This window comes from Sphaeramia orbicularis, chromosome 13 (genome assembly GCF_902148855.1).
Source record: "Sphaeramia orbicularis chromosome 13, fSphaOr1.1, whole genome shotgun sequence".
Classification (NCBI taxonomy): Eukaryota; Metazoa; Chordata; class Actinopteri; order Kurtiformes; family Apogonidae; genus Sphaeramia; species Sphaeramia orbicularis.
The window spans coordinates 34,973,380-34,997,032 of NC_043969.1; the positions used below are offsets into that span (position 1 = coordinate 34,973,380).

Here is a 23,653-nt window from a genome sequence, read left to right on the forward strand (position 1 = left end):
CAAAATTTAGTCCAAGTTAGTCCTTGAAAACAGTGTTTTTAAAGGCGTATACTTTAATCACCCACTAATATTAAAATTACATAATTGTCTACAAGAAATACATTTAATGTTTCAGGTTTAATGTTGTTATCCAGCTTATTTGACTGAAGGAATGAAATGAATGAATTTATTTTGGTTTGTACTTCAATCATTGAACTTAGTACAATAATTATAATATATATATATAATATATATATATATATATATATAATAATATATATAATAATATAATAAACATAAACCCCCCCCAAAAAAAGAACTGGCTTGAAGCAAAAGCTTATTTTTTTGCCTATCCTTTTCACCATTAAATTAAATGTGTACAGCATCGAGCATTCACACCATTAAAAAAAAAAAAAAAAAAAAAAAAAAAAAAAAAAAAATCCCCATCAACAAAAACATATCTACCATCTCAATTTAATAATTCTAAACAATTTTACACTTCAGGCTATTTTTTTTTAACTTTGCCAAAGGAGAGAACAACTTAAATGCATCATCAGGTCCAATACAGGTTTAATACAGTTATTTTTATGGAATGTGCATGAATATGAAAAGAAGGGTTAAATTCAACTCATGGATATTCCTGTGGTCAGCTTTGGAGGCTTATTTTCATATTTAAGGTTGTGTTGCATTACATATGTCTGGGTCACTTCCATCAGGAGTTCCCAGTAACACTGAGGGGCTCTGGATGCAGACTGCAGCAGCAGTGCTGAGTGAAGCCGTTGGCTCGGTGGGTGCATTGAGTGTAAATCAGGTCAGCCAGGGTTAATCCACATGGATTACCCACAACATTTAGCAGGAGACGCTCATATCTCCTCCCTCCGTCCCCAGTACACCGTCTTGCTCACCCCTGCTGCCACTTCCCTTCACATTTCAGCCCGAACACTGCACAACGGGAACTTTTTAGGGTTCAGGAGAATAATGGAGTCTGACAGACAAATCCCAGGGAAAAGCTCCTCGTCTGCCCTGAACTCTCCACCAGCCTCGATGCTCACATTACCATATGTAGCCTAATGAGGACATGCTTATAGGCAAAGCATTTCTCTATATTATACTCACAACACAGAACATAGTCGAGCATGTCATATATGCATCTAATGAGATATGTTACCTGTTTAACAATGTAGAGGCAGAATAAAAATCTAGATCCTATTGTAATGCTTCATAAAACCAGTGCTTAACTTAACAGGAAGAATCACATTGTCCTATGGCTGCTTTTGAACATTATACAGTATTTAATTATTATTGTTATTATTATTACTTTATTTTACCAGGTAAAATCGATTCAGAACAGCTTCTCATTTACAATGATGACCTGGCAAGAGGCCCCTACTGACAAAAACAGTGACAAAATAAAACGGAACAAAAGAGAAATGCATAAAAGGAAACAGTACAGATAAATCCAAGACTCGCAACCATTAGTGAAGAGACTATAAAGTTAAAAACAACATAAATAATTACTAGAGTGTATGGGGAGAGAGTGGAAGGGGAGAGTCAACATCCTTAATGAAGGAAAAATAACTGCAGATTCAAGTTAAGTATGTTTTTTCGCACCTTTTCGACTTGCACCGTCAGTCAAAATGGAGCAATCATTCATATTTTTTTTGCCTGATTGATTTTCATATGTGAATTATGATTAGTCAACAAAGAATACAGTGGTTTATACAACCTGCAGGTTATTTTTTGTATGATTTCTGCCAAAACTGCATTTGTCGACAGGACTTACAATATGGAATTCGTATTTTTGCAGGATTGTCCTTTAACGCTGAACTTTTCTTTACCTCTTATTTACTCATCTTCATTCCAGCCCATTGGTGCTCTGAATCCGAAGCGCGCAGCTTTTTATGCCGATCGCTACGAGACGTGGGAAGACGACCAGACACCACCTTGTCATTACAACTCTCATTACTCTACAGCTGCCTCCACCCTGCACTGGCTTGTCAGGATAGTGAGTAAAAACACTTATTTAAACACTTTTTACACACACTGTTATATACTGCGCTGCTCGCAATCCCCGAATTAGTCAAGCGTCTGAAATGGAATGAAGTTAAACCCGCATCTTCCGACAGCTTTTCATTTTTGAGCCCGCATTAGTTGATTGTCACTTGTCATACTTGATGAGGCTGTTTCGTTTGAGGTCTGTCGGTTTCTGCGCAGGAAACACCTCGAGATCTCTATTTGATTGGGCCTGAGTTAGACCAATGGCGCTCAGAAAACACATTTCACAGGCCAGTAAACCAGCATATGTGAACTAAATAAAGAGTGGCTGGGTAATGATTTACAGAGGCTGCAGTGACAGGTTTATATGTTTCAGGCAACCCAGTGAGCACTGGAGACATGTCCATCAAGGTTACTGAGCACTGTCCTCATTTACTCTGCAGGAGAAGAAGGAGGAGGAGGCTCTTACACGCCAATCTGATCTCCACAAATCAGGACCTCACATCCTGCACGGCCTCGGAATGTGCTTTTGATTTTGATGCAAGCTTATTAATGTAAAAGAACTTGATAGAGAGTTTGCAGTCCTCCCCCTCATCATTAGTAGAAAGAGGCTGATGAACTGAGGGAGTTTCAATGACAGGCGTTAGACTGGCCTCTGCACGTTCGCTTCCTTTTCTTTCCTTCCCTCTGGTGAGTGATCCATCCGCTCCAACCGGCATGGGTCGCCATCTCAGGCTGAGAAAACCAAATTCGAGCCAATCATCATCACAGCTCACTGTACTCAGGAAGAGCACTAATTAATTTGTCCTCAGGCCTGGATATAATGAATGACAAAAGAATAACAATGAAATCATATAGAATTTTCAAAGCACTCGCACGTATTTTTTAACATGCGTGACTTGTATTTCTTATGAGTTCACAGCAGGAGAACTGAGATTTTTCTGTTTATTATGAAAGCTGTTTAAAGACAGTAAAAACGTCCAAGGTTTTTGATCATTGTCATGTCTTATTTGCTTTCTTTAGGAGCCCTTCACCACTTTCTTCCACAGTCTAAATGGGAACAAATTCGACCACCCTGACCGTACCTTTTCAGCCATTTCCCGCTCTTGGAGGAATTGTCAGAGGGACACGTCTGATGTTAAGGTAGGGTCAAAACACGGTATTCGAAATCTCTCTGATGGGACATTTTCGAGACAATTTGACAGATTATTGTTGCTAAATAACCCATATTTTTACTTTTAAATTCATTTTTGCTTCAGTTGGACCATAAGGGATGATCCAAAACAAGGAGTTACTAGATAGATAGATAGATAGATAGACAGACAGACAGACAGACAGACAGACAGACAGATAGATAGATAGATAGATAGATAGATGTAAACAAACTTAATAAAAATGTTGAATATAAGCAACAAATGAACAAAATACGGAACAAATTGGACAAAAATGCACAAACATAAGCAGCAAAATCAATGAAAATGAATTTAAAAAATGAGATAAAATGAATAAAAACTGACCAAAATTGGCAAGAAAATGAATTAAAATAAATGTAAATAAATAGCACAATGATCCAGGAAATGTGCAGTACTGTGACTTTTCAAAGTGCGGTAATCAAGCATGGTTATCATGATAATTAGAATTTAAACGGTAATACTAACCGTCGGGAATTTTACCGCGGTTTATCGTTATACCGGTAATCGTTACATCCCTAGTTGACAGTATAGAACCAATAAAGCTAACGACAAACAGGCTGAAAAACAGCTTCTACCCCACTGCAGTAAATGCACTGAATGCTGCTAAAAGATAGTGCAATAGAGTGTGACTGTGTCTGTGTGTTTTTACTTCTTATTCTATTTATTAAGTGGTTTGTGTTTGTTTTTACGTCGGATGAACGTATACCTTTGAGGTGGAGGAATTGTCAGAGGGACACGTCTGATGTTAAGGTAGGGTCAAAACACGGTATTCGAAATCTCTCTGACGGGATATTTTTGAGGCAATTTGACAGATTATTGTTGCTAAATGATCCATATTTTTTCTTTTAATTCTGTTTTTGCTTTAGTTGGTCCATAAGTGATTATCCAAAACAAGGATCTACTAGACAGATAGATAGATAGATAGATAGATAGATAGATAGATAGATAGATAGATAGATAGATAGATAGATAGATAGATGTAAACAAACTTAATAAAAATGTTGAATATAAGCAACAGATGAACAAAATACGGAACAAATTGGACAAAAATGCACAAACATAAGCAGCAAAATCAATGAAAATGAACAAAAAATGAGATAAAATGAATAAAAACTGACCAAAATTGGCAAGAAAATGAATTAAAATAAATGTAAATAAATAGCACAATGATCCAGGAAATGTGCAGTACTGTGACTTTTCAAAGTGCGGTAATCAAGCATGGTTATCATGATAATTAGAATTTAAACGGTAATACTAACCGTCGGGAATTTTACCGCGGTTTATCGTTATACCGGTAATCGTTACATCCCTAGTTGACAGTATAGAACCAATAAAGCTAACGACAAACAGGCTGAAAAACAGCTTCTACCCCACTGCAGTAAATGCACTGAATGCTGCTAAAAGATAGTGCAATAGAGTGTGACTGTGTCTGTGTGTTTTTACTTCTTATTCTATTTATTAAGTGGTTTGTGTTTGTTTTTACGTCGGATGAACGTATACCTTTGAGGTGGAGGAATTGTCAGAGGGACACGTCTGATGTTAAGGTAGGGTCAAAACACGGTATTCGAAATCTCTCTGACGGGATATTTTTGAGGCAATTTGACAGATTATTGTTGCTAAATGATCCATATTTTTTCTTTTAATTCTGTTTTTGCTTTAGTTGGTCCATAAGTGATTATCCAAAACAAGGATCTACTAGACAGATAGATAGATAGATAGATAGATAGATAGATAGATAGATAGATAGATGTAAACAAACTTAATAAAAATGTTGAATATAAGCAACAGATGAACAAAATACGGAACAAATTGGACAAAAATGCACAAACATAAGCAGCAAAATCAATGAAAATGAACAAAAAATGAGATAAAATGAATAAAAACTGACCAAAATTGGCAAGAAAATGAATTAAAATAAATGTAAATAAATAGCACAATGATCCAGGAAATGTGCAGTACTGTGACTTTTCAAAGTGCGGTAATCAAGCATGGTTATCATGATAATTAGAATTTAAACGGTAATACTAACCGTCGGGAATTTTACCGCGGTTTATCGTTATACCGGTAATCGTTACATCCCTAGTTGACAGTATAGAACCAATAAAGCTAACGACAAACAGGCTGAAAAACAGCTTCTACCCCACTGCAGTAAATGCACTGAATGCTGCAAAAAGATAGAGCAATAGCGTGTGACTGTGTCTGTGTGTTTTTACTTCTTATTTTATTTATTAAGTGGTTTGTGTTTGTTTTTACATCGGATGAACGTATACCTTTGAGGTGGAGGAATTGTCAGAGGGACGTGTCTGATGTTAAGGTAGGGTCAAAACATGGTATTTTCACATCTCTCTGATGCGATATTTTCGAGACAATTTGAGAGATTATTGTTGGTAAATTACCCATATTTTTACTTTTAAATTCATTTTTGCTTCAGTTGGACCATAAGTGATTATCCAAAACAAGGAGCTACTAGATAGATAGATAGATAGATAGATAGATAGATAGATAGATAGATAGATAGATAGATAGATAGATAGATAGATAGATAGATAGATAGATTAATCCCTAGGGAAATTCAAATATTCAGCAGCTTTACATACAGCACAAGAAGACAAAAAAACAGACCAAAACCAAACAAATCAGTGGGTTAGTAACCAGGTTGACATTAAGGTTATTATATATACTCGAAAAGACACTTGCTAAAGAACTTCCTCTACAAGAACTTCCTGTAGAGTATTGTAAATAAAGACTTCTGATTGTATTTACACTAGGGGTCTCAAACTCATTTTCTTTCAGGGGCCACATTCAGCCCAATTTGATCTCCAGTGGGCCTGACCAGTAAAATAATAGCATAATAAACCAGTAAAATAATAGCATAATAACCTTTAAATCAGGGGTGTCAAACATGCGGTGCGGGGGCCAAAACCGGCCCACCAAAGGGTCCAATCCGGCCCGCAAGATGAATTAGTGAAATACAAAAAATACACTGAAGATAATAACAATCAAGGATGTCAAAATAAATTTCCTTCAGTTCCATCTAAAGTGGGTCAGACCAGTAAAATACTATCATAATAAAGTATAAATAACAAAAACCACACATTTTTCTCTTTGTTTTAGTGTAAAAAAAGTAAAATTACACAAAAATGTTAACATTTACAGACTAGCCTTTTACAAAAAATGTGAAAAACCTGAACAAATATAAACAACCTGAAATGTCTTAAGAGATTTAAGAGTAATTGTACCAATATTCTGTCTGTTATTAAATGTTTTGTGCGTTTGTAGATCCACTGTGATCTGTACGTTGTAATGAGCATGTAAAAATGAGAAGCTGAGGCCAAATAATGGCATAAATTGTTAAAATTGCACTTTTTTTCTTAATAAATTTCATTTTGGTCTTGGTTCATGTTTTTCCATTTTTTCTTTTTTTTTTTTTTTAAAGATAGTTCGTAGATGTAGAAATTTTGATAATATAATCTTACTTTTTTCACTCTATAACAAAGAAATTTGACATACAAATTTTGGAATTGATATTATTTATGTATTATTATGTTATTATTTCAATGATCCGGCCCACTGCAGGTCGTATTAGGCTTTATGTGGCCCCTGAACTAACATGAGTTTGACACCCCTGCTATAAATAATGACAACTCCAAATTTTTGTCTTTGTTTTAGTGCAAAAAAACCCCCAAAACATTAAATTATGAAAATACTTACTTTTATTAACTATCCAAACAAAAAAGATGCGTATAACCTGAAAAAAAGGAAATTGCTTAAGAAAAATAAGTGTGATTTTAACAATATTATGCCTCAACTTATCATTTATACACATACATTATGGATCGGATCTACAAAGACACTAAACACAGAAAATAGTTAAAACTGTGCTTAATTTTCTTTAGACATTTCAGGTTGTTCATATTTGTTCAGGTTATTCACATTTTATTGTTACAGGATAGTTTATAAATGTAAACATTTTCGTAATTTAACCCTCCGGTATCCGGGTGCGCCTTTTAGGCACACTTTGCACTTTGTTTTAAAAAAACTTCATATTATTTTTCACAATTTAAATTAGTTTAGAATTCAAAAGTTGTTCATTTTTGCATGATCTTTAAAATTCTGGCCACCAACTAAAATTTGCACATTGTAAACAAAAGAAAATTATAAGACTAGCATCTGTCTCCCAAGTGTGCCTAAAACGCACTATTTCTTCCATTTGATATGTATGATTAGGGCTGACCTGGATTTACAAAAATAAAATCAAATTAGAGCAGAAAAATAAATCAATAATAATATTTAATAGTTTGATTTATAGGTGTGCATTTTACGCACACTTGGTGACAGATGCTAGTATTTTTGAACATTTGACCTAGCACCAAAAATAATAATGCAAATTAACCAATGTTGGAGTTAATCATTGACATATGCCAGGATGAAAAAATCAAATAATATGTAATCCACTTTTTATGTAGTATATAGAAAAAATATATATATATTTTTTTGTTTTTTGCATCCAAAAAAATTGTTTGTTTACATTACAAACACAGAATTTAAAGGGTTAAAAAATGTGACAGTTATTGAGTATTTGGTATTTTTATTTACGGCTCAAGTTGATGAAATAGAAAAAAGTGTAAAAGAATTAAAAATAAACTGTATGAAAATTTTTTTGACATTATTCCACATGTGTGCCAAAAAGGCACACTTGGTGCTTAGTAAGGGCCTTACTGGATGGGATACCGGAGGGTTAATTTTTTTTTTTTGCACTCTATACTTTCAAGAGGCAGTCATACCAGTGTGTCCAAAACAGAGATGTGTAATATACAGCGCTATATGCAAGATTAGTCAGCAATAAAATTACAGTATTTTCTGAATGAATCAGGCGACACATAAATTTAAACATTGAAATAAATTTTGGAATGGCAATTAATTAACATTCGCTCTCTGACGGGACATTACTGTGTTCTGACCTGGTAACAACATGATCCACACGTATGGATCAGCAAGTCTGATATTGGAAAGCTATAAAATATGATTTAAACTCATGAGGATTTGAAAGCTGTTTTTGTTCTTTACATTCACTGGTGGGTTTTTCTGAGCCTGTAAGATATTTTAATAGCAAAGCAATGGCAGTGATTATGAACGTTTTGTGTATCATCGTTTACACCTATCGACATAAAGTCAGTTCTTTGTTCTGCCGTGCAGCTATACCAAGCATTTCACTCTCTGTGCTGCCATCCACAGCAAACACGCTTCTACACGAGTACAAAAATATATACCATTAATTATAAATGCCTCATCCTAACAACGAATCATGAAGATCCACATGAATACCCCGAGCACTTAGAAAGACGCGTTTGCTTTATTACATGCAGAAAACAAACTATTTCAGAGGTAGACTGATCTTGCGTATGTGCATGTGAGTAGTCATGAGTTGGAACAAAGGCTGTGTCTGAGAGAAAGACAAAGCCCTCCCTCTGCAAATCCACCGAGCAGTCACCGAAAACGCTGAACCCTGCTGATTCGCCTCCATTTTGCCCACTGCATAACACGCAGCAGGAATACGCACTGACCTCAAAGTGTCATATATTTCTAGCTCACCCTGCATTGGGTAGTGTAGCCCCAGGCAATTAATAAAGCATTAATGACAAAAGCTATTTAAAATGTAGTCTTTTATGTACAGACAGGGCTTTTACGTGCCAGAATCTGGGAGAGAGCGGCCAACAATCTATGTGAGGTTGAAGCAGAAAGCTGCAAGCCAGCGAACACCACCCTGTTAACAAATACAGCCTACTTTTCAACCACTTGTATGTCTGCATGCATTTGTTTTTACACACACTGGATGGCTACTGATCTATTTGAAGAGGCATTTTACTGTGAAGGACAATGCTGGATTACTAATAGTGCTTTATTATGTATTAGAAGCAGGGAAATATTATGCAAGAGCTTGTTTGGTTTGCTCATGGTGCAAAAGAGGAAACCATGATGCCAAACCACTGCCACAGTCATGGATTTTTATGATTTTTTGGGGATTTTTGGTGATTTAGTGATTTATTCCGAACATACAATGAAATTTAACATATATGCGAACAAGCGTAACATGCATAATAATCCAATTGTCAACAATCATAACAATCTTAGACAGAAGAACAGCATGATAGTTCAGTTTACATGCCCGAAAAGGGGTGGGAAGATGTTAAACTTATTTAATTCCACCCCCTCGCCCTAAAACAGTATTAATAATATATATGTCCTTCTTCCTTTTCTATTACTCTTATATTTATGGGTCAAAACACAGTATTTGAAATCTGTCTGACAGGACATGTTAGAGACAATTTGACGGATGATTGTTGCTAAAGGACCCACATTTTTACTTTTAAATTCATTTTTACTTTAGTTGAACCATAAGGGATCATTCAAAAAGAGGAGCTACTTTATATTGAAATAAATGTTGGAATGGCAATCAATTAAAGTTTGCTCTCTGACGCGACAGTACTGTGTTTTGACCCTTATATATCTATTCTCACACACACACACACACACTCATTCATCCATATACACATACATGCGTACATACGTTTATACATATACCCACAACATACAAGTACACGTACACGCATACAAATCGGCTAAAATTTACTTAGGGGGTCGAATGAGTGGCCATTTTTGTCAAAAAAAAAAAAAAAAAAGTTGTAAGAAATGCATAGAACTGTGTTGAAATAATGCTAATCCATTTATGCACAGACTACTGATATTATTTGACAGTGAAAGCTATATTTTCAGAAATATTGGATTTTGAATAGCACGTGTATGTGAAAACTTTTGCTGGTGGATGGACGTGACATTACCCATGATGCTCTGGTCAGTACCAGTACTTTATTAGTAATAAACTTATATACTTACTATTGATAATTCTCCTCTTATTCATAAATGTTAGTATTGTGGATCTAAAACAATAACAGCTGACACAAAAACACAAAATGTGTCAGTGGACGGATGTGACATGGTTGTTACGGATCCCATCATACTGATACTCTGCAGCCATGTCATCGTTTCCACAAATGATCCCTGTGCAAAAACTAGGATCAGAATTATTTATTGTATAGTTTATCATCATACTAAAGAGTAAATAACAATATAGAATTGTTATTTCTTTATAAAAATGCTTATTATTGGAAAACTGTTGATTTAAAAAGTGATGTGTGACATTATTAATGTATGTATTGGCGTAACATAAGCAGGATGGATCAGCACCATACTCCATATTGCAACCTGTAAAAATAAAACATGTGATATGTAGTATATAATCATGTAAGAAAAGCTGGGGAATCTAAAAGAATAGGATATTTGTTTTTCAGGTAAATTCAGTTAAAATATAACTTGGCCATTTGTGACATGAAAATATAGCATTAATTGTGATGAAATTGGACATTTTTGACCTGAAAACATAGTTCATATGACCATCAACATGTTGCAACAGAACTGAAATCCTGTCAATTTGCAAAACTTGCATTTACCAACACAAAGTTCCTTTGGGGATTCACTTTTATTGATTTCTTATGCACAAAGACATAAATAAGACCTCTAAGCAAATTTTAACCGAAATACAAATTGACTGTAAATGATAATATTCTTTATTATATTGCTGTCTTTTTTCCCTCCTGCAGTTTGTTTTAATTCTTTGCAACCCAAGTTCGAATGTGTCTCTGTTCATCTAAGCATGTGCACAGACACACAGGCAGCATCTAGCAACTGAAAGTGAACAGAAAGTCTAGGGTTAAGGTCATCTTTGGCCCAGTACACCAAGCAGGCCATCAGGCATCTGATTAAAAGGCAGCTTGTTTTTACCAGGGTCTCTCCTTCATTAACCCCAGCCTCCTCCAGCAGTAATGACGACAAGACCGAGGGAGGCTGAACCCCTGATGGGGATGACCTCTTAAAAGAGCAAGTCAAATGGAAACAACCCCGCTCCGACCAGGACCTCACCTCGTCGACGACCCCATCATTAATGTGCATCCATACCTCTCATTTAAGTCTTATGTGCACATTTTGTTATGTTAAGCTGGCACAAGCACGCAGACTTTTCTTGGAAGTACAGTAGTGGGCACACATGCACACAAAGTTGCTTATAGACCCACACACACACACACAAACTGCCAACATGCTGTCTGAGGGGATCCAGCAGCACTCCACCGGGGACAGATTTTGACGAACATGTCATTAAGGTGACACAGTGTAAAGCATTGAAGGCTTGTGTGATTGACTTGTTAGCCCATTACGATGCTGTTGCAGAATTAATGGCTGCCATGGGAGGGTGGCTTGAAAACGGAGCTGGCAGTTTTAACGGCTCGGTGTTGAGTTACGGCAGGAAGTTTACAAACGAAAAAGAGGAGGAAAAGTGCGGCTGTGTGAACGAGGGGAATGGAGAAGGATGTAGGGAAACAGAAAGGAAGCTCTACTCCCTTCGCTGTCGTGTGCAGAGGGTGAAATGTGACCAACAGCAGACCGGCGGTGTTATTAGGCTGTACCGTGTCATGCTAACTCGCTCTCCCAAAACCTAGTGATTTATGGGCGTCTAAAAGCTCCCCTTGTTAAATATCCCATAGGCTGTATAAAACTGCACAGCACCACTGAATCTGACAAATACTGCGTTCATAAAACAACCCGATAAATAGAGTTAAATACGCCGGAATCTCGTTTATCATTTCAGAGAGAGTCAACGGCATTTAGTCCTAGAGGAGGATCAACATTCCTTGTGTGCATATGCTTCATTGTGCAGAAGCATCACTCATTCATCCTTTCTTCACTTTATGATCAGGATGAGTGTTTTCCAAAGAATTCCTTTAAGGGACAACAGTGTTAATTTGGAGTTTTAAGTCATGTGTTAAGTAAGTAAGTAAAGTTTATTTATAAAGCACTTTTCACAGAAAAAAGTGCTGTACATAAAATGGGTGCAATAATACAACAGAAGAATAATTTCATAAAATAAATAAAAAGGATAAATCCATCAACCAAAAGCTTTCCGAAATAAAAACATCTCGAGTTGCTTTTTAAAAGAGTCCACGGAGTCAACCACACAGAGGGATAGGGGCAGGTCATTCCAGAGTCTGGGGGCTACAGCCTGAAAGGACAGGTCTCCCCGGGTTTTAAAACAAGTCTTTGGGACTTTCAGGAGGCTCTGGCCTGAAGAGACCTAAGGGTGTACCCTGAGGAGTAGGGGCACAACAAGTCAACAGCATAATGGGGGGGGGGGGGGTGACCATGCAGCGCCCGGAGAGTCAGGACTAAAATTTTAAAATCAATACAAAATTTGACTGGAAGCCAATGAAGAGCTGAAAAAACAGGGGTGATGTGGGCTATTCTGGGTGTACCTGTCAAAAGTCTAGCAGCAGAATTTTGTCCCATCTGAAGTCTGTTTAGAGTCGTCTTATTGAAACAAGTGAACAGAGAATTGCAGAAGTCAACACGGGACGAGATGAAGGCGTGAATGATCATTCCGAGATCTGATTTTGACAACATCCTTAACAGCGACGTTAATGCGCTTCATGACTTAAAGGTGGGATATGAGATCTAAGAAAAACAGTTTGAGCAAGCTACATTTTGAAAATACTCAATTCAAAAGTCCAAACCCCTTTCTTCAGACATCCCTCCGAAGCCACGCCCCCAGAGTACTGGCACGCGCAACGCTTGTTCTTGAGGGTTCACGAGCGCTGCACAGAAACAATTCACCCTGGCTCCGATCCATGCATACCTCATTCAGTCTCCTCCAACCCCCCCGCTCTTACAGAGCAGCCCCAGTTCATACCTGTCTGGTTAACGTTACATTTCCTAGTGATTTATGTTAGTGACAAAACAGTTTGTTGGTGAACTTTATATCCTAATATACCGTGTTTTCCGGACTATAGAGCGCACCTGAATATAACCAAATTTTGAAAGAAAAAAATATTTGTATATATACAGGGTGGGGAAGCAAAATTTACAATGAACATTTAGTTGTTTTTTCTCAGCAGGCACTACGTCAGTTGTTTTGAAACCAAACATATATTGATGTCATAATCATACCTAACACTATTATCCATACCTTTGCAGAAACTTTTGCCCATATGAGTAATCAGGAAAGCAAACGTCAAAGAGTGTGTGATTTGCTGAATGCACTCGTCACACCAAAGGAGATTTCAAAAATAGTTGGAGTGTCCATAAAGACTGTTTATAATGGAAAGAAGAGAATGACTATGAGCAAAACTATTACGAGAAAGTCTGGAAGATACTATTAAAGAAGAATGGGAGAAGTTGTCACCCGAATATTTGAGGAACACTTGCACAAGTTTCAGGAAGCGTGTGAAGGCAGTTATTGAGAAAGAAGGAGGACACATAGAATAAAAACATTTTCTATTCTGTCAATTTTCTTGTGGCAAATAAATTCTCATGACTTTCAATAAACTAATTGGTCATACACTGTCTTTCAATCCCTGCCTCAAAATATTGTAAATTTTGCTTCCCCACCCTGTATATATATAAGCCACACCTGACTATAAGCCGCAGGTGTCCACGTTGTAACATGAGATATTTACACAGAAAGATGGTAAACTGAAAGATTATTTAAATATTTATTTGCATACCTTAACTGCTTTTTTCCAAACAGTGCCTGTAACACGGCAGTAAAATGGCAGTAACAGCTGGTTCAAAAACCCAGAAAAGTCATTGATCGCTATCTTCATCTTCCTCCTGTGTACTGAAACCACCGAAGTCGTCTTCTTCAGTGTCGGAGTTGAACAGCCTCAGAAAGGCTCCATCACACACCACTTCAGTCTCTCTTCCGTTGTTGCTTTCAGCAGCACTTATGTGCTGCAGCTCTATTTCCTTCTTGGACAGACACATCGATTGGTTTTAACTTAAAAGCTGCATCATATGCATTTCTTTGTGTGTTTTCCATGATGAGGGTTTGTGCATGACGCGCAAGATGATTGTTAAAAGTTAAGCCTAAAACTAGCGTCTTCCTCTTCCGTCTCACCTCGTCCGCCTGTCTGTCTCACTTTTGCGCTTCCTGCTAGAGCGTCCCCTGTAGGCTGTTAGCCCATAAAAATCTATAGATTAGCCGCATCGTTGTATAAGCCGCAGGGTTCAAAGCGTGAGAAAAAAGTAGCGGCTTATAGTCCACAAAATACGGTAGCTAATGTAGCCAAGCTCTGGCTCTGGCTTCGTTTCCTGTACCAGTGCTCCAAGCCTCTGAGATTGCATGATTCATGCACGAAGAGGGGTACATGCAGAGAGGGGAGGGACAAATGGCAGGTGAGTTTGATAGACATATCACCATTCAATCATTTCAGTTGGGCGCTTAAAATGATTGGATGGTGTTTTTTCACTCCTGTCCGTTCCACAGGTGACTAAATATTTTTTTTGTGTGTTAGAGCATTTAATTAATTGGTTGTAATCGGGATGTGAAGGGGATTTTTTTTTTTTAATTGTATCTTTATTTGGAATGATCATGAAAATTCACCAGCGTATTGACATTGGTGGAAAAAATAAGTAAACTAGAAAAGCACTCGGAGAGCGCAGACCTCTGCCAAGGCAGATCAGTGCCCCCCCACCCCCGATCACATTCCTTGTGCCAGTATCAACATTTCCAGAAATTTTCATCCAAATCCGTCCATAACTTTTTGCGTTATCTTGCACACAGACAGACAAACAGACAGACAAACCAACGCCGGCAAAAACATAACCTCCTTGGCGGGGGTAATAAATGTCATTCCAGTCTGTTTTTTTTTTTGAGTCCAGGAGATGCGCTTCACCATCCAGATGGGGCTCAAACACTCACTTAGAAAGAAAACAAGAAGGGTGATACAACTTAATTAAAGATTGAACAACATATACAGAATTGAGTATAGAAAACAGAGAACAAATGGGGAGGGGGTCATCTGTCTCCGCTGTCATAGAAATGATCCTCGATAACCAGTCAGAAATTAAATAAGAATGTTACAAAAAAATATTGCCAGTGAGATCAAATAAAGCGAAGGGGATTTTAAGCAATATAGTAAAAAAAAAAAAAATTGCTCCGGGAAAACCCCACCTTTAACGCATGTAAAACTACCAGCATGTTCCTTTAGGTTTGGGTCTACTCTCCAGACTTGGTAAACATTTGTCCTCTTCTTCAATATGTGGAATCACGCCAGGTTTTATGTGAGGGCCCCCTTTACCACGCTGACTTTTCCTCCTCTGCAAGGTCCTGACCCCATCACAAGAGCCAGGAGACCAGGGAGAAGAACCCAACTCAGTTCCAGTTTCATTTAACACACATAACACCTCTGCCTGGAATAACTGGACTAGCACCTCTCACCGCCTTGTGATGGCCTGCTGTTTCGTTTATTTGTGTTACCTTTCCCCTTGAATTCTCACTTCATCTCGGCGGAGTACAGAGCCTTTTTTCTCGGTTTTCTGAGGCTTCGTCCGCACATGTGTTATTTCTTCCACTTGCCTGAATTGTTAGTCGTTTATGTAGTGAAAAGTGCTCTGTTAGACAATGGGATTTTGACTGTCAGCTATGTAAAACCCCACTATGTCTCTGTTCTTTTAAAACACAGGAGCTGATTCCTGAGTTCTATTACCTACCAGAGATGTTTGTTAACAGCAACGGCTACCATCTGGGAATGAGGGAGGACAGGACGATGGTCTGCGATGTGGACCTGCCCACCTGGGCTAAGAAGACTGAAGACTTTGTTCGGATAAACAGGATGGTAAGGTTTAGGCATGGGTCAAATCCACGTTTTATGACATACCTGGTGCATAGTTACCGAAATGACTAAATTATTACAAAAGAATAAATAAATAAACTGGCAAGCAGAATTCTGAATTATCCCTTTAAATCTATAGTATAGTTCATTTTTCTTTTTTTTTTGTTTATTTATTTGTTTTTTTCTGTCTTTCTGCCCAGTTTACTCAGGTCTTATTCTAGTTATTAGTACCATTATAATTATAATTATCACCATGGTTGTTATTGTTTGTATTCTTGATATTTTCTTGTGAGGGTCATCGCCACCTTCATCTTCCTTGTTCTCCCTCCTTCACCCCCCCTTCCTCTATGTCAGGGGTGTCAAACTCCTTTCAGTTCACAGGCCAGATTGTGTTAAATTTGATCTGCAGTGGGCCAAACCAGTAAAATAATAACATAATACTATATAAATAATGTCAACTCCAAACTTTTCTCTATGTTTAAGAACAAAAAATGTTAATTTACATTATGAAAAGGTTTGCATCTACAAACTATCCTTTCAAAAGATGTGAATAACATGAACAAACAGAAAAAATAAGTATAATTTTAACAATATTCTGCCTCAGTTTATCATTTACACACGTACATTATAACTTACAGATCACAAAGGATCTAAAAACACACAAAACATTTAATAAAAGGCAGAATATTGTTAAAATTGTACTTACTTCTCTTAGTACATTTCAGGTTATTCATGTTTTTTTGCAAAATTACAGAGTGGGGAAGCAAAATTTACAACATTTTGAGGCAGGGATTGAAAGACAGTGTATGACCAATTAGTTTATTGAAAGTCATGAGAATTTATTTGCCACAAGAAAATTGACATAATAGAAAATGTTTTTATTCTATGTGTCCTCCTTCTTTCTCAATAACTGCCTTCACATGCTTCCTGAAACTTGTGCAAGTGTTCCTCAAATATTCGGGTGACAACTTCTCCCATTCTTCTTTAATAGTATCTTCCAGACTTTCTCGTAATAGTTTTGCTCATAGTCATTCTCTTCTTTCCATTATAAACAGTGTTTATGGACACTCCAACTATTTTTGAAATCTCCTTTGGTGTGACGAGTGCATTCAGCAAATCACACACTCTTTGACGTTTGCTTTCCTGATTACTCATATGGGCAAAAGTTTCTGAAAAGGTATGGATAATAGTGTTAGGTATGATTATGACATCAATATATGTTTGGTTTCAAAACAATTGACGTAGGGCCTGCTGAGAAAAAACAACTAAATGTTCATTGTAAATTTTGCTTCCCCACCCTGTATATTTTGTTTTAGTGTAAATACATGAAAATATTTACATTTACAAAGAGAAACATCTGGAGTTGTCATTATTTATATGTTATTATGATAGTATTTTACTGGTTTTACCCACTTGAGACTGAATCGGTCTGAATGTGGAACCTGAACTAAAAGGATTGTTCATATCTTAGTGTAATTTTTGCATTTCACAAATTCATCCCAAGGGCCGGACTGGACCCTTTGGGGGGCCGGATTTGGCCCCCGAGCCACATGTTTGACACCTGTGCTCTATGGTCAGTCCAGTATCAAAATGTGATATGATGCTGGACACGACAAGGTAAAGAAAAGAAAAAAAAAATCTATTGTTAAACACCCCATTCTCCCTTATTATTATCAGTTATCATTATAGGTTTTAGAGTGTAATGCCATAAATATTACTAATAATAGTGCTGTTAGTAATAAAAACTACAGTTACTATGTGCTTACTAGATAATCCTTCCGGGTAATTAACATAAATTATCCCGATCTGATAGTGTAATAGATTTATTGCAAGAAAAATAGAAATGTATCAAATATTCAGCAGAAAAGCACACGCTTCTAGTGAATCTATATCTGTGCTATCGATATAATAAATGCAACTATATCCTCCTGAGACCCAGCAGTGCATTTTTGTCCTCTGTATTGGACAAGAGTTTCACAAAAAAATACTGTCCACTGTTTAAAAAAACTAAAAATTGTATCTGAAAAAACTGTCATTTCCAATCAAGGCATTTATTTAATGTAAAAAAAAAAGCCAAAACTTTTACGTTCCTGGGTCTCAGAAGGATATAACTAAGACATAGCTGTTAAGTAATATTTGATGCTCAGCTTTTCAGTCTCGCTCTCAAATCTATTTCCACTCTCCTCACATATCTCCGTCTTCTTGTCTTATTCATGAAGCGTCTAATAAAGCGCGCTGCTCAATACTAACACTGTATTCCTGACCCATGTGATGTCACGAAAGGACAGGACTGATGGTGACTTTGCCCTATAGCGTTACCTTCTGCAGCGCTGCACCTCATCACTTTCCATCTACGTGTGCGTGTGAACGTCTGAGTGTGTGCACGTTTAATGCAGCCTATCAACATGTGGTCCACAACTCCCAGCAGGTTTCGGGAGCAGCGTAGAGATCCAACCTGTCTGTCTTCATCAAGAAAAACTCTTTGGTCTCCTTAATCTGGAATCACTTACTGTAGAAATTTACAGCTGTCCTCCACACTAAATCGAATGAAAAAGAACACAGCAATCACATGTGTAAGCTACAGAACAGCGGAAATGAATTTTGAGCACAAAAATTGAAGAAAATCTTGACAGTCGGAGTAAAAACAGACTGTTATAGGTTGGGTCTTCTTCATTTCGATATCAAGCAAAAAGTCTAATAATTAAAATAAAGTACTGTGCGTATTTTAGGATGGCAGCAGTAGTTTCAGGGTCTGAACAAGGAACTTTGAACCCATAAAGACCCAAATATCCACCTGAAAGCAGAAGTATCTACTGATCTAAACTGTTTAATACCCGTTGATCCACTAATCCTATCCATACATGTAAAGAAATGGCGTAAAATGCAGTTTTTCATCTATTCATGGTCATCAGATATGACCCATTTTGACATTCAAAGGCTTCGTAGTTACCATGGAAACACCATCATCTTCTACAGCATTGATTCACCTGTAAAGTCCATGGAGTTGGATCAATGACAGTGGATGCAGACACTTTGTTTTATGTTGAGTATATTTGAGTATATGGTATATTTTGCTGAAAAAGTGCCTCTTTTCTTCAGTTTTCTCTGTTTTTTTATATAATAACCACCAACTTTAATGTGAGCTTTTATGAATATCTGTATGAACAGTAAATTAAATACAGGAAAATACATGATTTTTACTGAAACAAGGCAAAACACAGAGGATAATATTATGATAAATGGTGATAAATATCTTCAGAAAGGTTCAGTTTAGAGGAAGAAACTAAATGGGAACTGCCACGAAAGTAGCACTGGGGCTTTATGGGTTAATATTGACCCTTTTCTCCCATATACACACATCTTAGTTTATTTTCATCAAATGGGATTTTGATAGGACTGACTTTATTTATTCAATTTATTTCCAAAAAGTAGATTTTTACACTTAATTACCTTGTAAAAGTAGTTTCATTACTAAGTTTCATATCCAGTTTTAATACATTTCAATTAATTCAACCAAAAATCTCCATTCTGTTTTCATTACAATAAGGGTCATGTGATGCCATGAATCTATTATGTTTTCTGAGACAGTAACCATGACGATCTCATACTGTTGTAAACCTATATTCATAGATCTAACACTACAGACATGCTCATGCTTTGTAATCTTACTGCACTGTGATAACGTAATGCATAAGGGAGAAACAGGTGTGGAAAAAATTATAAGACCACCCCTTGTTTTCTTCAATTTCTTGTTCATTTTAATGCCTGGTACAACTAAAGGTACATTTGTTTGGACAAATATAATAATAACAACAAAAATAGCTCATAAAAGTTTAATTTCAGAGCTGATATCTATCCATTTTCCATGTTTTCTTGATAATAACCTAAATCACTTCAGTTCTTACATCAATATCTATGGCATTGTACTGACAAAAACAGTGCTTTTAGGCATTCCATGTTTTCTGTTCTGTCTGTTTTAATCACATGATACACACAGGAGTTAGTACTTGATTGCATAACCATTGTTTTTCATGACTTTTGATGGTCGAATAATTTTTTCCGCAACTGTACATACAAGAAATACTACAAGAAAATAGCAAAAACAATAACTCTAAAAACAAAAACAGTATTGGAAAAAAACAGGGAATTTGTACATTATAAAGTATAATAAAGATACTTTATTATTCTGTATATTATTTTATATTGTGATATATACTGGTATGTGGATATGGAAATACCTCCATTGGGATATGAGATTTTAAATATATCATTAGTTCATCTGCTTTAGAGGTTACGTAAATGCTTATGTGCTTATGCTACTTGTGTTAGTACAATTAATGTTTTCTATTTGTGAATTTTCTGTCTGTTTTAGTGACATGATACACACAGGAGTTAGTATTTGATTGCATAACCTTTGTTTTAGATGACTTTTGATGGTCTAATCATTTTTTCTGCGATTGCATAATGGCTGAAATTTCAAATTACTATAAAAACATACATTTTGTTTCAATTTACTTCCAACTTGACACATATATACAGGCTATTGATACGCTGACATCATCACATACATAGACATGATGACATCAGCTGGATCGATGCCCAAATAAGCTACAATACGTGCAAGGGGCGGGGTTTGTTGTGCCTGGCACCACTTGTTCAGATCAGCATTAGCTCATAGATCAGGGTGCTTGCTCTGTATCCAAATGAAAATTCCAGACTTTTTTAAAAACTGCTATTTTTTTTCCCCAAGACCTTGACTTTATGTACTTTTATACTTGTGTTCTTACTTTTTTGGTTGAGATTGTACCTGCGGTGTGTAGTAGAAAAGCTCATTTTAACCCGTAGTCGAGAACCTTAGTCAAGATTTTTTTCCTGAGGGTTTTTATTCCTCTTTAGACATGAAAAAAAAAAAAAAAAAAAACAGGATTGAAATTTTTTTTTATGAATCTATTTTTCATGGAGTTACAAAAATGTCCACTCGGCTGGACACTGTGCGTTTAATTTTTGAAGCAAAGAAACATATTTAAAACCCATCATCAGAAAGTGATATACCGTGTGAAAACTATGAAATAAAAACATTTTTCATGCTGCTAATCTGATGTTTTCTTACATTTTAACATACTTTAATGCTAGTTATTACTCACTTCATGGAGATAATATTCAGAAAGGACAACCTTTTTGATTAAGAAAACTTTTAAATTACAGTTTGATAACAATTAGAGAGAGATTGGAGGTAGGAGTATATAAGTTTTTACTTCCTCCCACTCCTTTTCAAGTATGTATAACTTCAATTCATTTATCTTCTTCTTCTTCTTCTTCTTCTTCTTCTTCTTCTTATTATTATTATTATTATTATTATTTTATTTATTCATTTTTTGTTGACTTATCAACGTTTTATGTACCAGTACTTATGTTTTGTTGGTTGATTTTTGTTTTGATTTCACTGTCTACTGTACATGTTTGAAATAAAGATTTCAATCAATCAAAATTAGCAATTGATTTACACTCAAACATATTACTCCAAATCAGATTTATCAAGAACTGCAAAGTAACAGTAACGGTATGAATTGCAGTGTATGAGATGGTCCATAAGCATCCACTGTGTATGCAACTAAAACAACCAAACTCATGAATATATAATAGAACAGCTGTAGAATAACTGTCCACTGTACTGACCACTATGCATGAAAGGGTTAATATTATAATTTTAATGTTTTCCGCAGCTGTATATACTCTGAGAAGCAAAATGTGCATTTTATTTGAGCTAAAGTGTATAAACACAAATAAAATTTATATTAAATTGGGTGAAATTATAGATTATAGTGCAAAGGTTATGTGTCATCTATATATTAATGTTTTTTTTTAATACAGATTCTGTGACGAGTTTCATGCATGTTATGTATCCTGAGGTTAGGGGCCACATTGTTTTTGATCTGGAGGTAAAAGGAGGCTATGGGAACACACTTGACCTTTTCAGCTGGAGTGACAGAGCTGGGCTGGTCTTACTGTGGTGACCTTTCCTAGTGCTCTACCCACACTGCCTGGTCGAGCTCTATCAGGCTTGTGTACCGGCAAGAGTGGGAGGTGGTGGTGTCGGGGGTGGGTGGTGGGTGAGGAGATGGGGAAAGGAAAGTCTTGGAGTTGTTACAGGCATGTCTGCGTTTCCAAAACAAGAAAAGGGGATGACTGAATACCAAAAAAAAAAGGGATTACAGTGGGTATTTTCTCACAGTTGAAGGATACATGTGTGAAGTTGCCTCGCATTGTTACGTTCGTAGACCAGTATATTCACACACCCAGAAAATCATAGTCCTCTTCTTCTATTTTTTTTTTTTTTTTTGTCTTTCTTTTGTTCTGTTCTCTAGCTAGCCCACACTCTTGCTTCCTCTATTATTTCATTTCTGTCACTGACTTTCTCTCCCTGCCTCCCCCCCCATCTCTCTCTCTCTCTCTCACTCGCCCTTTTTTCCATCCCTTCCTCCCTCCCTCTCCCTCTCTTCCTCCCACTTCCCATCTTTGCATGTGCCACTTTCAATTGTCGTGATATGCCCTGTGGCAAACTCTGCTTCTGTGTGCTCGAGCAGGCTTTGTTGGTAATGGCTGTTATTCCTGACGCATGGGGAGGAGTATAAATTCCTCTAGCGAAGCCTAACACCGGTATGCATGGGAATTATATTGCGTTGCCGTATATTGTGCAACAACACATCAACCCCCCTACTGCACGCCTTCTATAGGTATATTTATAATAATTATCAGCCCTATATCTTATCCCCAATCTCTCACGAACGCTCCCCCAAGAAATCTAGTCTCCTTTTTCACTCTCGCAGGTAATTTATCAATGTTGCCGCTGCAGATGGTTTTACAGTAAATTGGATCCCTGTTAGTATTGAACTGATTTCTTTGTCTCCATGCTAAGATAGTTGTCTGCAATTTAAGTGGGCAGAGAAATGTGATATGAGTTAGCTTATTGCAGTTTAAAAAGAGCTTATGCGTCTGTTTTTCTTCCTGTTGATGCACAAAAACAGGTGAATTACTTGTTTCCGTTTAACTGTATACAAATGATTAAAGCCCTTGTGATTTTTTTTTTGTGTGTTGCTCCTGGTATGTCAGCTACTGTGGACTGAAGTAAGCCATGTTTTGCTGTGCTCATTGTTGGGTGGAAGTACAATTTGGTGTTGTGTTTTGGTCCGTGGGCTGTGCACTGCTGGTATGCCTCTCACCTCTAATTGCCCTGTACTCCTCTGACAGGCCCTGGAAAGCGAGTTTGTGTCATGTCAGCTGCATCAGTGGATTGACCTTATTTTCGGCTACAAGCAGCGAGGCCCGGAGGCGGTGCGTGCCCTCAACGTCTTTCACTACCTGACTTACGAGAGCTCCGTCAACCTGGACAGTATTACTGACCCCTCGCTCCGAGAGGTAAGGCGTACTCAGAAGTCACCACGAACTCAAAGCCCCCCCACTTCACCCCCATCCTGCCCTTGCGTTCATCATAGGCCCAACTTCCTGTCTGTATTTGTCCCGGCATGTGCTGGAGCTCCGGGAACATTCATATCACGCATCTGTCAATCATTTATTGTGTCATGCAAATGTTACCGTGAGAGAACGTGGGCAGAGCTGCTGACTCGAAGCGTTGTTTTTTTTTTTTTGTTTTTTTTTACGTTATGATCATTTTGTGATAACCTGAGCTCATTTTTGTCTTTTAATATCTGTTATTCGTCGATCTATTTAACATCAGGATTCAGTGCTGTTTGAGAAATAAATTGCTTG

The 23,653-nt window shown here is 36.9% G+C and overlaps 1 protein-coding gene across 1 annotated transcript in view; it reads left to right on the forward strand.

Moving 5' to 3' along the window:
- The window catches only part of nbeab (neurobeachin b), a 399,314-nt gene that overhangs the window by 346,053 nt on the left and 29,608 nt on the right, over positions 1-23,653 (forward strand). The window contains exons 47-50 of the mRNA XM_030151793.1: positions 1,844-1,984; positions 2,998-3,117; positions 15,737-15,889; positions 23,135-23,302. Of these exons, the coding sequence (XP_030007653.1) occupies positions 1,844-1,984; positions 2,998-3,117; positions 15,737-15,889; positions 23,135-23,302 (582 nt within the window). The remainder of the gene's footprint in view (positions 1-1,843; positions 1,985-2,997; positions 3,118-15,736; positions 15,890-23,134; positions 23,303-23,653) is intronic.